Source organism: Dendrobates tinctorius, unplaced genomic scaffold (assembly GCF_039654945.1).
Source record: "Dendrobates tinctorius isolate UK_male_01 unplaced genomic scaffold, ASM3965494v1 ptg000086l, whole genome shotgun sequence".
Taxonomy (NCBI): Eukaryota; Metazoa; Chordata; class Amphibia; order Anura; family Dendrobatidae; genus Dendrobates; species Dendrobates tinctorius.
The window spans coordinates 65,565,964-65,582,012 of NW_027361754.1; the positions used below are offsets into that span (position 1 = coordinate 65,565,964).

The 16,049-nt window shown below is 47.2% G+C and overlaps 1 protein-coding gene across 2 annotated transcripts in view; it reads right to left on the minus strand.

The window, feature by feature from the left end:
• The window catches only part of CCDC30 (coiled-coil domain containing 30), a 72,358-nt gene that overhangs the window by 24,534 nt on the left and 31,775 nt on the right, over positions 1 to 16,049 (minus strand). For both annotated transcript variants that reach the window (XM_073585511.1, XM_073585512.1), the window contains 3 exons: positions 11,302 to 11,430; positions 7,452 to 7,588; positions 109 to 340 (listed from right to left, as the gene is read on the minus strand). In XM_073585511.1, the coding sequence (XP_073441612.1) occupies positions 109 to 340; positions 7,452 to 7,588; positions 11,302 to 11,430 (498 nt within the window). The remainder of the gene's footprint in view (positions 1 to 108; positions 341 to 7,451; positions 7,589 to 11,301; positions 11,431 to 16,049) is intronic.

Consider the following 16,049-nt stretch of genomic DNA (forward strand, 5'->3'; position numbering starts at 1 on the left):
GACCACAATTGTACCTCTGGTTCAGCAATGGCAGCATATGAACTGTCCGTCTTGTCACAATTACAAATGCACCAAGGAAAACAAATCTAAAAATATGGGACTCTTTACCTCTGTTCCATTTGCCACATTTGGTGGTTTGGACACTTGATCCTCCAATCTGGAAATTTGCTGCTTAAGTCGTGAATTATCCTCTCTTCTGGACTGCAGATCTTGTCGGGCGGTCGTCACCTCCTGTCTGAGCTGCAGGTTCTCTTCTCGCAGGCTCCTGACTTCCTCCATCTCCTCATGGAACTGTCTTTGGAGAATTTCGCACTTCTTCTTGTGCTCGGAGAGTGCAGAACTTTAAAAAATGAAGACACTGAATAACTGTAATGAAAGAACAGTCGCTCAATTCATTCACCCGGAATCATCCAATTCTGTGGAGTTTCTGGGGTCATAAAAAGCACAAATTCTCCAGCTAAGAGTATAAAGCCAGCCAACCCAATTTCCCCTAATTCCACCATAAACAAGTCCGCCTGGGTCAGTGTATATTTCTTTTTGGGGAGAGGGGTGTTTGCTTCAATCTAGTCTTCTCTATCAGCAGCAGGAATAGCACAGGGCATATTAAAATCCAACCCCAATCCTTATTTCTCCTAACATCAGGGGAGAGTTTTTACACCCCCATACACATTAGAGCACTCCAGCTGTTGTAAAACTACAATTCTCAAGAGGTGTAGCCACTTACAGGCTGTCAGGGCACGATAGGAGTTGTAGTTACACAACACCTGGAGTTTTCTGGGTTCTGATCCCCACATTAAATAATTGTCTAAACTCAACTTTAGAGTTAGAAAATCTAAGTTTTGCAATTTTGTGGAGGACACATTTTAACATCACCTGTACAGTATTATGGTGACAGTTCCCCCATATCTGCAACTGAAGGCCAAAAGCCACCAAAGTAATAATTTTTTTCTGGACTGCTAAAAGACCCCCAACCAAATATAAGTAATGCCCCTGCTGTGAAGTTTTACCCTAGTGACATCCAGCAGCCCGCTGAGCTGCTCATAGTGTCGGACTGCAATGGCCAGGAGCAGAGTAGAGAAATCTCAGCTAAGATATATATATTTTTATATATATATATATATATATACATACACACACACGCATATACAGTATACTGTATATATAAGGAGATTTTTGTGTACTCACCGTAAAATCTCTTTCTCTTAGCCTCTAATTAGGGGACACAGAACCATGGGTGTTATGCTGCTGTCCACTAGGAGGCGACACTATGCATAATCTGAAAAAGATTAACTATGGCTCCTCCTCTGCAGTATACCCCCCTGGACCGCGTCAGCCTTCTCCAGTTTTGTGCAAAAGCATTAGGAGGAAGTTAACAGAAATAACATAACCATGCCTGTAATAAGGCCACCATGTACGAGCTCAAAGAACAATATGAGAATTCAACCGTAACAACAGCCCGTAAGGGCAACAGGGTGGGAGCTGTGTTCCCCAATTAGAGGCTAAGAGAAAGAGATTTTATGGTGAGTACACAAAAAATCTCCTTTACTCTGTTGCCTCATTGGGGGACACAGAACCATGGAACGTCCTAAAGCAGCCCCTGGGTGGGAAGCAATGGATGAATATTGTGCAGACAGGTCCCTAAACTTGGGGCACTGCCGCCTGCAGAACCCGTCTACCCAGGCTCACCTCCGCTGAGGACTGGGTATGAACTCTGTAGTCTTTCGTAAACGTGTGTAAGCTAGTCCAAGTGGCCACCTTACACACCTGTTGTGCCGGAGCCTGGTGCCGAATGGCCCAGGAGGCCCCTACCGCCCACGTAGAGTGTGCCATGATACCGGCCGGAAGAGGAGAATTGTTGAGGCGGTAAGCCTCTTATATGGTGGACTTGATCCACCTGGCAAGGGTAGCTTTGGAAGCCGGCAAACCCTTGCGAATGCCTTCCGGAAGAAGGAAAAGGGAATCAGACTTCCGGAAGGGTGCAGTCCTAGACACGTATATACGCAATGCCCTAACGAGGTCAAGCGTATGCAGAGCCTTCTCCACTCTATGAACCGGAACCGGGCAAAGGGATGGCAGTGAAATTTCCTCATTGAGGTGGAAGTTGGACACAACCTTCGGAAGGAAGGATGGGACTGTACGGAGAACCACCTTGTCCTGGTGAACGGCTAGGAAGGGCCGTCTGCAGGAGAGTGCTGACAATTCAGACACCCTGCGAAGCAAGGTGATTGCCACCAGAAAAACCACCTTCTGTGATAGAATGCGGAGTGGGACTTCCTTAAGGGGTTCGAAAGGAGGTCCCTGCAATGCTGTCAGTACCAGGTTGAGGTCCCACGTTTCCAGTGGACGTCTGTAGGGGGGAACCAATCAGGAAACCCCCTGGAGAAAGGTCCTTACTTGCGGCTTGTTAGCGATGCGCCTCTGAAAAAGCACTGAGAGCGCTGACACCTGGCTCTTAAGCGAGCCCAGGGATAGCCTGGCGTCCAGGCCCGATTGGAGAAAGCCAAGGACTTTTGGGAGGGAATAAGGGAGAGGAATCTGGCCGCGGGATTCGCACCAGGTGAAGAAAGCTCTCCAGGTACAATAAATCTTGGCGGAGGCTAGCTTCCGTGCCCTGATCATGGTTCTAATGACGTCCATTGAGAATCCTGCCTGGGTTAGAACCCAGGTCTCAAGGGCCATGCCGTCAAATTGAGAGCCCCTAAGTTCTGGTGGTAGAACGGGCCTTGTGACAGAAGATCGGGACGGTCGGGGAGACGCCAGGGGACGTCTGCTGTAAGTTGTACGACGTCGGCGTACCATGTACGTCTGGGCCAGTCTGGCGCGATCAGGATGGTTGGAACTCCCTCGTGTTTGATCATTCCACCTCTCCCCCTGATATCCAGAGTCGTGAGGAAGATGTACAGAAGCTGGAACTGGGTCCAGTCCTGAACCAGGGCATCTGCTGCGAGCGACCGCGGATCGCGTGTCCTGGCCATGAAGTTGGAGACCTTGGCATTGAGGTGGGATGCCATTAGGTCCACGTCCGGGGTCCCCCAGCGATGGCAGATCTGTCGAAAGATTTCAGGATGGAGAGACCACTCTCCCGAGTCCATTCCTAGTCTGCTTAGGTTGTCGGCTTCCCAGTTGTCCACACCCGGAATGTGGACCGCAGAGAGTGCCGACCTCGTGTCTTCCGCCCAATGGAGGATATGTGCCACTTCTCTCATTGCCTGGGTACTGCGGGTCCCGCCTTGGTGGTTCACATATGCCACTGCAGTGGCATTGTCCGATTGTACTCTGATATGAGAGGCTGCCAGTAAGTGATGAAAGGCTCTCAATGCCAGGAAGATGGCCCGAATTTCCAAGACGTTGATGGGCATGTTCGCTTCCACTGGTGACCACTTGCCCTGGGCCCTGTGATGTAGGTGCACCGCACCACAATTTGTCAGGCTCGCGTCGGTGGTCAGGACCTTCCATTGACCTGAGACAAAGGATTTTCCCGTTGCCAGTGAGGTTGGCTTGAGCCACCAGTGCAGGGGCCTCCTGGTTGCCGATGTTAGCCGGAACTCCTTGTCGAGGGAGAAAGGATTCCTGTCCCACGACTTTAGGATGGCTAGGTAAAGAGGCCTGAGGTGAAACTGGGCAAATGGTACCGCCTCCATTGCTGCTGCCATCCTGCCGAGGACTCTCATGGCAAACCGGAGAGATCGGGGGGGATTGTGGAGGAGTATGCGAACTCCTAGACGGAGAGCCAGAGCCTTGTCTCTGGGAAGGAGCACCAGACCCCTGGAGGTGTCGAATAGCATCCCCAGGAAGGTCAGAGACTGACTCGGGGTAGTCGATGACTTTTGTAAGTTGACTAACCAGCCCAGGCGACTCAGAGTGTCGATTGTGATTGAGACACTGACCTCGCAGTCCTTGAAGGTGGAAGCCTTGATGAGAAGGTCGTCTAGGTATGGAACGACTACTATGCCTCTGGAGTGTAGAACGTCCATGGTGGCAGCCATGACCTTGGTAAATGTTCTGGGAGCCGTGGCGAGTCCGAACAGGAGAGCCACGAACTGATAGTGGTCCTGGACGATTGCGAGAAATCTCTGATGGGCGGGAGCAATCGGTATATGCAAGTATGCGTCCTGTATGTCTATGGAGGCGAGATATTGTCCTTGCTCCATGGACGCAATGATGGACCGAAGGGACTCCATGCGAAAATGACGAACTCGTACATACTTGTTGAGTTTTTTTAGGTCTAGTATGGGCTGGACGCTGCCACCTTTCTTGGGTACTACGAATAGATTGGAGTAGAACCCTCAGAAACGTTCGGCCGCGGGAACCGGTACTACGATTCCTGCTTGAAGGAGAGAGGAAACCGCTTGGTGGAAAGCACGAGCCTTTTCTGGCAGTTTTGGTGGAACAGAGAGGAAGAACCGGTTCGGTGGACTGGAAGTGAACTCTATCTTGTATCCGGAAGACACTATTTCCCTGACCCACCTGTTTTCTGTAATAGGCAGCCAGACTTGCTGAAAGAGTAGAAGTTGTCTGCCTACGGGTGGGGTGTCTTCCGGAGTTCGTGAGTCATGATGAGGAGAAATTCTGAGGTTTTCCTCCTTTGGGCTTCGCCTGGCCTGTTTCCGACTGCCAGTTCCTGTCTGGCCCTCTGCGCTGCCCGTGGGTTGTCCCTGCGTGGAGAGCGGTTACGATTTTGTGCTGGACGCGAGGCGGACCAGCCCGAAGAATTTCGAAAGGATGGGAATCGTGTTTGGTTACGCCGTTTGAACGTACGTTTAGGTTTTAGTTGAGGGAGAGAGGTATTCTTACCCCCAGTGGCACTGGATATCATTGTGTCCAACTTTTCACCGAAAAGCCGTCCACTGAGGTACGGGAGATGTGTGAGGGACTTCTTTGAGGTCGCATCCGCTTTTCATTCCCGCAGCCAGAGGATACGCCGAATCGTGATGGCATTTGATGCTATCCCCGTTACACCTCTTGCGGAATCCAGGGCTGCATGAAGCATGTAATCTGCTACCACTGCTATTTGAACCGCTTGGTCCGACAGCTCAGGGTTTGAAGCTTGGAGGCCAGTTTGAAATTTTTTGGCCCAAGCCAGAATGGCCTTGGCCGCCCATACTGAAGCGAACGCGGGAGCCAGGGAGGCCCCTGCCGCTTCAAAAACTGAACGAGCTATGTGTTCTACCTGCCGGTCTGCAGCGTCCCTGAGGGTTGAGCTATCTGGCAGTGATAGGAGGGTCTGTGCTGCTAGCCTAGAGACTGGGGGTCCACTTCGGGTGGATCTGTCCACTCCTTGGTGTCCTTTTGTGGGAAGGGGTACCTAGCCTCCAAATATTTGCGATTGGTGAATTTCTTCTCAGGCTGCGAAAACTGCTTAGTAAGGATCGCCTGAAATTCCGGGTGGTTAGAGAAGACCTTAGGTGGTTTCAGAACACCTTCAAAGCAAATCTTGTGTTCTGGGGCTTCCGGGGTTGGATCGGAAATGTCCAGCACCCGATGGATGGAAGAGATTATGTCCTCAACTAGCGCTGTATTGCTAGGGGGACAAGGGACCAGAGACCGCTCCATTTCGCTGTCTCAGTCGGAGTCACAGATGCCTTCCGAATCCTGCGTATCGCTGAGGCGTTCCCTGGTGGTTGAGCTGGGGCGAAGGCCTTCTGTCGTCGGGGATCGCTGTGGAGATCTGCGTTGTCTGTCTCTGGTAGGGGATGGTCTAGGTGACCTGGAACTACGATGTCTCTCCCTAGAGGGGGATGACTGTGTGCTATGGGATGACACAGAGGAACGCGACGTGTGGGTGCGCTTACGTCTGGGAGAGCCAGAAATGGCCTGTCCCTGAGTGGAGCTGTCCCTTTGCTGGGTAACGCTCATAGCCGAGACATGACCCTGCAGAGCCTGAAGCAATGTGGAGGTTAGGTTATCTATGGACTGCATCATAGACTGCGGCATCTGGGTAGCACATTCTGGCATGGTAGCAGCCGCTGAAGCATTGGTAGGAGTCTCTTGGGGTTCTGACCCAGTATTCTGGATACAGTCCCGACAGTGCGGGTACGTGCTGCCACTGGGGAGAGTGGTTTTGCAGGCTGTGCAGAATGCATAAAAGCAGTCCTGCCTGGTTCTCTTGGACGTTGAGCCCGGCATAGTGCACAGAGTGCGGAAGGGCTGGCTGTGAGAGGGCCCTACAGGGATGGCTATGCAGGGAAAGACCTATAGGAGAGCCTTACAGGGAATCCGGATTCACAGCCGAGTTAAAAACCCGAGCTGTGATCTTACCCCACCAGCATGCCCCTGGGTCCAGCGCCGAAGATCCACAATTCTGTGCCCCCCGTAGACTGGCTGGCGTGGTGCTGCTGATGCCTGCAGCAGAAATGGCCGCCGAGAGGATGAGGAGGGAGAAGAAGGGGGTGGAGAGCTGAGAAAGAGCGCGCAGAGATGTGCAAAAAAGCGCAGTCTCGATCCGCCCCTTCTATGACACTGTAGAGTGTAATATTTGTCATCCAGGGGGCGGGCTGGGGGGCGGCAACCTCAGCTAGGCTGAAGCAGCCGGCCTAAATTAGTTACTGATGCCCAGAAAGGGCTCCAGGCCGGCGCGGAAGTCCGGGAGGGGGTCAGATCTGAACCGGACCCCCCCCCCCGGATTGAAAGGCAGGATAACGGTGGGGCCAGGCCACAATCGGAAGCGGGGCCCTGTGATGGGTCCCCCTGAGGCGCTATGGAGCTGGTGCTGCCGCAGAGACAGGGGCGCAGGGAGCCCTGTGTCTGTATGTGCCATGCCTGCCAGCACTCTCCCTCGGCCCTGACAGGAGCCTGCAGCTGGGCTGGGGTCCCTGGATACTGTGAGCTGCAGATTGCCGTGGTACAGACCCTACCTGAGGCGTATCAACCTAATTCCCCCAGAGGGAGATTAGGAAGGGTGCTGCTGTCACCATCAGGGGGCTTCTTCCTCGCCTCGACCTCAACCCAAGACCAAAAGGAATTGGGGAAGGAGGGGGGTCTCGACTTCGAACCAGCACCCGCAGGACTGGGGAAGGAGCGACATGGGGAACAGCCATCTCAACTTCAACCAGGCACCCCATAGTAGGGGGTCGAGGAAGGAGCCATGCCGGGAGTCTCACAGGAGATCCACTTTTCTTCATCTGTCATCCGGAAAAGAAAAAAAAACGGAGTGAAAAAGAGAAAAAAATTCTTTAGGTGTGCCTCCTATGCGACACTAAGCAAAAACTGGAGAAGGCTAACGCCGTCCAGGGGTGTATACTGCAGAGGAGGAGCCATAGTTAATCTTTTTCAGATTATGCATAGTGTCGCCTCCTAGTGGACAGCAGCATAACACCCATGGTCCTGTGTCCCCAATGAGGCGACAGAGTAATGTAATATATATATATATAAATATATATATATATATATATATATATATATATATATACATACACACACGCACGCACGCACGCACGCACACACACAATCACCTCGCAGCTTCTCTCTCCATTTCCAAAGTCTTGATCTTGTCCTGTAATTGCTGATACACCAGCTTTATGTCACCCAAGGATTTCTGGTCATTTATCTGCATCTGCAACTTTTTACACTGATCTTGCAGCTCTGCTACCTAAGAAACAGATAATACACACAACATACAGTCAGTGCTGTGGTTATTTTTCAATAATTTTTATTGGTATTTTAAACATTTTTTAAAGGTTATAGATCAAGGGTGAGGAACAACAGGTAGGGTAGAAAAACTGTTTGGAGGGAAGGTAAATTAAACAAGGGAAAAGTGATAGGAAAGAAAATTCCCTGTGAAGACAGGGAATGCCCCCATGAAGTGAGGGAATAGACAGGCAGACATATACATACAAATACTGTTGAAATAAAGCAAATATAGCCTATTACAGCATCAAGTAAGACGTTGCTTAATAGGAAAAGCAATATTTCAGTAACTTTATAACATAAAATCTATACATGTTGTATGCATCAACTAATACGTCGAGGTTCCACACCTTAAAATAAAAAAACAATTTATTATTATTATTATATGTGAGCCCATCCCGTCCGGGTGCACTATATGTGACCCTAAGACCGAGTGGAGGGAATGTCCGGTTTCTTTAAATGCAAATCAAATGGAACATATATCCTTTAAGCTTAAGTAATTGGAAAGAGACTGAATGTCTTCATCCACCAGGAAACAATTATATTGCTATTGCGAAGAATCCATAAGAGAATTCACTGCTCTGTTTTAAGCCTGTCAATTTGGGAGAAGGTCTGATTTTGATGGCCAGAGTCCGGGAGTAGCCGTTGAAAGTTCTAGTCCAAGTCCAGCAGATCTCAGAAAATCTATTCCTCCCTCCAGAGAGGATATGTTGATTATTTTCGCTGCAAATTTTACTTGTAGATTGGAGTACTGAGACCAATTGTAAGGAATGTCAGCGCGTCGGAGTTCACGAGTAATATGTTGAAAAATTTTCCTTTTATTTAGAGTTTCTTTAGACAGATCTTTGAAAAAAAATAAATGACTGTATGGAGAGGCATGGAAATTAGAATCCTTAGATATATCAAGGAGAACATTCCTTATCCAGTTTGGGTAGAACGTAACAATAACGTCTCTAGCTATATCGGATGGAAGCGAGGGAGGTCTTCGAATTCTATAGACTTTTTCAATCAGATTTGGCTCTTCAGTGATTGGAAGAATATGAAGAATCATCTTGGAAATATAGCTCTTTAATTGAAAAGACGGGACTGACTCCGGAATCCCCCTAATTTTTACATTTCTTCTTCTTTTGAAGTCTTCAAAATTTGCTATATTATTTTTTAAAGAGTCAATATCTTTCTGGATTTTTTCCACAGTGTCAGATTGCTTTCTCCTCTGCAGCATCGCAGCGTGAGAACCCCTAGCTGTCTCCCGGTGGCTTTTTGGATCTTCAGCAGCTGTCACTGAAGTCGCAGCAGATGCAGGAAGTGTCTTTGCAGGTCTCTGAAGTGTTGCTTGTGGTCTTCGGATTCCAGACTTCCCTGGTTCTTTGCAGGAGACTGCAGCTTGAAAACAAGGCTTCCTTTCTCCTGAGGAGAGAAGGCCCTTGCTGGATTTCTCCTCACTGTCTTTAGGTCCCAATAAAATTTCTCTTCCTGAGGTGGCTCCTTTCTTCTTGATACTTTGTCCAGGCATATTCCAGGTGGATTACAGGATAACTATTCCATCTTTAGTAAGCTAAAGCTGCTTAAAAAGGGGAACAGCAGGAGCTCCTGGTAAACAGGTCTGCTCCCTTCCCCTGCAAACCACGCCCCCCTGTGCTGTGGTTATAGAGACCAGAAACAACTGGGCAGAGACCCCGAAAGGGCTGGGTGATAACAAAATATATATATATATATATATATATATATATATATATAAATATACAGTGTGTCCGTAAAGTCTGTGCACTTTTGACAGTCACTGGAAAGCAACAAAAGACGATAGAAATGTGAAATCTGCACCAAATAAAAGGAAAATCCTCCCAGTTTCATACCTATTCAGTGCAGTTCGGTGTGGGCTCTATTTGTTGCCCTACACATATCCAAACGGTAGTGAAGTTCTGTGATTCTCTGTTTTAAGTGATTAATGTCGTTGATACGTTCAATGTGCACATGTTGCTTCACATAACCCCAAAAGTAAAAGTCTAAGGGCGTCAGATCTGGGGATAGTGGTACACTTTGAGATTCTTGTCTGGCTTTTATTCTGAGTCACTGACTTTTAGGATCGCTGCTTCCAATAGGTGGTGCTAAAGTTCTTGTCCTCTTCTTCTCTGAAGAGTCAATTTGCATATTTAATTTCCCAGAGGAGAATGCATGGCTTATTAGTCTCTTCACGCTGACATGAACAGCCTGGCTTGTCACTCTCCAAAGGGAGAAACGTTACCCCTTAGACCTTGTCACAAGCCCGTCACCCAGCCAAATCAGATCTCATATTTTGCACTGATGAGGAGCAACACCCCGAAACACCATGTCTGTAAATAGGTGGCACTAGAGTTTAAGTCCTCTTCCTCTCTGAAAAGGCAATTTGCATACTGAACAGAACATTTAAAAGATGGGTTCACTAGGGTCCTCTTGTGCGCCAGTATGGATATGCCTTAAATAATTGATGCAAAGTCCTGCATCCCGCATTTGCCGAGGAGAGGCGTCTTGGTGTAGTATGTCGCTCTTTATTCACTATGGGAGATGTGGAAGAAGTCAAGTACATTCACACGAGTGTTTCTCGATTTGCCAGAGAGACAATGGAGAGTAACCATGCACACTGAGTTCACTGGTCCTCCCATTTTGATCCCAGTAATCACACCCCAAAGAAATAAACATTTTCAATCGGTCCAATCTATATGGCTTCAATTTTTATACTGAAATTTAAAAAAAAAAAAATGTAGGGTTTGGTTACATGTTACCTTTTTTTTGCGGTTAAAAAAAAAACCTGCTTGTCTTTTCCATACTGGCAAAATGAATGAAATTTCTGAAATCTCATGCACACGTTTCTTGGTGTTTCCTTGCAGATTTGAAGCAGTTTCATATCTGCAGCATGTCAATTCTGCATTTTACATGTGCACATACCCTTGAAGAGGTTTATTGCTGCTAAATATATTCTTCCATAAGCAATAAACGTATAACTTTGGGACCCTCATCAATCCTGAGGCCGGAGGGTCTAAAGTCCTGTGTGAACGGAACTGTGGACACATATGCACACAATCGCTCTGTTCACAAGAGGGACTTTGGGACCTCCATGAATCCCATAAAATTGAATAAATTGGTGGTCACACAAGCAAACGTCAGCCCCATTCACATAGGGGGATTTAGGGACCCCTATCAGACCCATTGAAAATGAGTGGTGGGCCACCAGGAATAAACGCATTTAGAGGGCAACAAATTTTAAGCACCACTCCAGTGTTTTGTTTTTCAGTGCAGGAGTGATGCATCTAATGGAAGATCACTGCCCCCTGTTTATACTCGCCCTCCGGTATCTTCACCTTTTATCAGTGCTGCCCTGATCCTATTGCGCCAACTTGTGACCGCAACTTCCGATCGGCCTTAGGTCAGAAGTTACGTCACACGCTCTCAATGCAAGCGCATGGGAGATAGAAACTCCGGCTCATCCAGCAAACACCAGAGAGATCTGGCAGTCACAACCTGCAGGAAACCGACCGGAGCGGTGTCAATGGAAGGGGAAGATGGCGGCTGCTACGTAAGAGACTAGGGGTGGGGCCTTACAGTAAAAGCACCACTCCAGCGGTAATATTAAAAAAGCGCTGGAGTGGTGCAATAACTGAGGATTTCTCAGTATGTTAGGTGCAGGACAGTCACACTCACCTTGTTGTCTAGAAGCTGTTTCTCTCTCCCCAGTTTCTCATTTTCCACTTCTAAACTGTGATTTTCTTGTTCTTTGCTCTTCCTGTTCTTGTTCACTTCCTTCAGCTTTATTTTCAAAACCTCCAGCTCCTAATAAATGAAAATTAACAAAAATCCTGCACTATAATCATTTTCTTGTAAAAGTAGAGGTTACGCCTAAAAGGCATTGCCCAGAGAGGAAAACTAATTTTCATAGACACTATTATTAGTATTAGGCCATGTTCACACTCTCAGTATTTGGTCAGTATTTTACATCAGTATTTGTAAGCCAAAACCAGGAGTGGGTGATAAATCCAGAAGTGGTGACGTGTTTCTATTATACTTTTCCTCTGATTGTTCCACTCCTGGTTTTGTCTTACAAATACAGATGTAAAATACTGACCAAATACTGAATATGTGAACGTGGTCTAATTCTGAGTTAGTAGGAGGGTCTTCTGTTCAGGATCCATAATGGAGAGCGGTGACGTCATTGAGAAGAGAAGACCACCGGTGCTGGACACCGGAGAAAGCGGCGGTAGGCGAGTATATTAACACACTCGCACTACATTACATACATATACACATTTAATGAATACAAACATTTAATGGGTGTGCTTCTTTAAAGGGGTTGACCACTACACTACTTTTATTTATGGCCTATTCTTAGGACAGAACATCAATATCTGATCGATGACACGTGACACCCCCAGCAATCAGCTGTTAACGCCACCAGTAGAAATTATTGGATGCTGCCAGAACACAACAGCGCCGTTATTTCTACAGTGGTCGTAGCCGGGTACTGCTGATCCCCTATTTAATAGAATAAGGAGTGAATCTAATACCCGGTCACGGCCTTTATATTTTTAACTGCTGTATTCATCCATTAACTTCCGCTGGCGCCGGTAACAGCTGATTAGTGGGGGTGTTGGGTGTCGCATCATCACTGATCAGATATTGATGTCCCATCCTTTATCAGCATCAGGATTCACCAGCAATGATCCATAGAGGACTCTGATAACACACAGAGCATGGGCAACGCCCGGCACCTAACAACCTGATTGTATCTACACCTGCACAGGATCCATATTGTGCAATAACAGAACAGCAAATGTTGGCAGGACATAAGTATCAGCATGTGCTAATATACCTGCTATTACGTCTGATCCTGCCCCGTACATGTCTTCCCGTGGGATAGGAAAGATTATGTATCATTAGGTGTGGTAATGACAGTTTCTCTGACTTATCACCACTTTCATCACCTTGTGTGGTAGAGGCCGGCACCAGCACCGAGGGCTTATGAGCCACGACGGCTACACAGATTTGGAAAACACTCAACCAAAACTGCAGAATGGTTAAAGGGAAATAATATCCAGCGTCAGGGCTGGCAAAGGGTCTACGGGCTCATGCACATGTCAGCACACCAACATCATTGTGTTTTTTGGGTCTTTTTCAATGTGAGGTTTTACTTTGGTCACCGATGGGCCACATAAAAAATGGAAACATGAAATATGTTGGTCTGATTGCACATCAAAATCCCCCATTTAAGTTTTTTAACTCAAATAGATTTTTATTAAGAAGAACAACACAGTATTCATACAACAGTGGTACAAGCATTTTTGATTTTCCCATAAACCACCCCCCCTCAACAATGCAAACAAACTCACCCCAGCCCCTCCCCCTTTAGACAGCTCGTATTCTCCCTTTATCACCACCTGTACACGTATATAGAATTGCATTATACATCATCTGTTATAGCAGTGTAGACAAACAACCCGCATATACATACCCCCAAGACCGTTCAGTCACCTATCCACTCATCCCAATTCCATCCAAGGCATCACCAGTTTTCCCCTTTTCTTGTAGACCCCCTTCTCCAGCTTAAGGGCATGCTTCACATAAGCAAGGTATTCTCCCCTTGAAGGTGGATCCTCCTTTATCCAATTCCTGGCTATTACCTTTTGAGCCATATATAGTAAGCTAGCAATTGCCACCTTCTGATTGTTATCACTTTTATCTTCTCCACATATCCCAGCAAACAAACCACCGGCTCTCTTGGGACCACACACCTATAAGCCACTTCCACACAACTCAGGACCACTAACCAAAAAGCAGCCAATCTTGGACACGTCCACAGCATATGAAATAATCCAGCATTTTCGTTCTTACACCGAGGACACTCAGAGTTAGACCGTAATCAAGCCCTATACATAACTTCCAGAGACCTATATACTCTATGTAAAATATAAAGCTGAGAGAGTCTATACGGCTCACTCAGTGACAGTTTAGGTATCCACTCCAGAACCGACTCCCACGTTTCATCGTCCAAGTGACCCAGCTCTCTTTCCCACTTAGCCCTCACATTGATCGGATATCCAAGTAAATGAGTATGTATTAGCTCTCTATATATAGAGGAGATTACCCCCCCTCGTAGTCCCCCCCCCCCCCCTCACACACACACACACACATACTCCAGCACTAGGTCGCCCTGAATTTTAAGGCAGCCGTCTCTGTTCTGAGTTCTGTACACATGCCTCATCTGAGCATATTTATATTCCCCAGAGGCCGAAGACCATATTCCGACTGCAGCCTGGAAAAAGATTTCAACTCCCGCTGCTCTAATATCTGAAAAACATACCGTATCCCCCTGGCCAGCCATTCCGACAAACATCCCAATGTCATAAACTCCGGAAGATTGTTATTATCCCCATTCAAGTTAATGGATCAGTAAAAAAAAAAAAAAAATGGGCAGCACAATGGTGACATCTGAGTTACATTAGGGTGGGAGGAAAACCGATGATGTGCAGGTGGCAAAAATGGAAACACAGATGAAAAATGGATATAGCAAGCCGATGAAAAAGCTGATGTGTGAATTCAGCCTGAAGACAATTCATCATCTCCTACCTATCTATTACATACTGTTAGAATTCTCAATGTTACACTCCCCTCAAGTTTTGTACTGTACTCAGAAATCCCTTTAATAACTGAAAAGCCCCTTTAATCACCTAGGAAGCACTCTAGGCTTATCTGTACATGTCTGATGCCAGAGCAGATTAAAGGGAAAAGCATTAGCGCGCATGCGCGGGTGAACTATATCCCGGAACACAGATATGGCAGCGAAATACTTCCGAGACATAGTTCACCAGCGCATGCGCACTAATGCTTTTCGGCTTTGCCCGCAGTTGGCCAAAGCATACTGTGCACGCGCGATTGGATATTGCAATGCGCACGTGCGTAATCTGGAAGACAACTATGGAAATTACCTGAAAGATTGTGTACAGCGGCCAAGGAGGGGTGGAGGGAAGGAACCAAAACACCGCCAATCGGACCGGATCCAACTCATTTACATACCGCGCCAAATTGAGGTGGCAGATTCCCTTTAAGGGTATGTGCACACCATATCTTTTTCAGGTGAATTTAGCCTAGAACCCCCCCTGACAAAGCGCTGCAAAAATGAACATAGTGCACAGCAATGTTAAAACAACTTTGCTGTGCACACATTCAGGCTTTTACTTCTAACTGCTTCAGGGTAAGGAAACTGTGAAGCAGTTGTAACAAGTGACATATTCATTCTTCTTGTGGCTTTATTTGGAAGCCGCCCACTCTACATAATTGAAACAATGAGAAGAATATGCCAGCACAAAAAATAGTGGCAAAATTCCAGAAAAAAGACGGCAGCTTTATTCTGAGGCCTTTTTTACCTTGGAAAACCTTGGGATAATGTGCCCATACCCCAATGCTGTTACAATAACAGGTTGTGCCATTGTGATGTATGAGAATATTGAAATATATATTTAAAACCATTAACACTTAATGGAAATAAAGAAAATGTAATAAAAAGTCTTCAAAAAGAGAATACTAAACAGACTGTAATAACCTTAAGTAATATAACATATTTAATGTGTAATACTAAAGGGGTTGTTCATTCTTGAGGTTAAAGTTTGCAGTCCCTCTATCTGATTGCTGACTTTTGAATCCGCACTTTACATGCACTGTGAGGATTTTCTGGTGCCCGAAGCGGGAGGTCACAATATTTACATACTTCTGGCCACGTTCAAACTAAGTGTTCACTTGTATTGAGTAAGGCCGTCCATGCAAACTAGCAGTCACATGACCGCTCGCTGAGATCTCATCTCCTGAGATCTTGGTGCCGAGATCTCCATTTGCGCATGCACCGCCTCCTGGCGGCCATTTTCCCAGAGTCCACCGCACAGGAAAGCAAGGACGAACTGCCTGGGGCTCTGGCACAAAATGAAAATGTTGGCAGAGCCCACCCCCCACTCCCGCAGAATCAGACAGCGTGGCAGCAAGCCCCGGGGACAGAGCACGGCGGCAGCACCGGGGACATAGCGTGGTGGCAGCACTGGGGATGGAGTGCAGAGGCAGCACTGCAGACAGAGTGCAGCGGCAGAACCGGACACCCGCAGCGGCGCGCCACACAACTGATCGCCCCATCATCCCAGCCTGTAGCAACGTTCCACTCTTGCCCCCTCCAGCAGCGACCCTGGGACCCCGCTTCACCGCAGCCACCACCCCTGGTAAGCAATAAGCCACATGGATTGTAAGAAGCACTACCAATTTATTTAAAAAAACTTTTTTTCCTATTTTTCTCCTCAAAATTTGGGGTGTGTCTTATAATCCCAAAAAAATAGTATAAATTCCGCTGTAACATCTATATACTCTGCTGTTAGCCTATATACCTGCTGTACGCCTCTATACTCTGCTGGACGCCT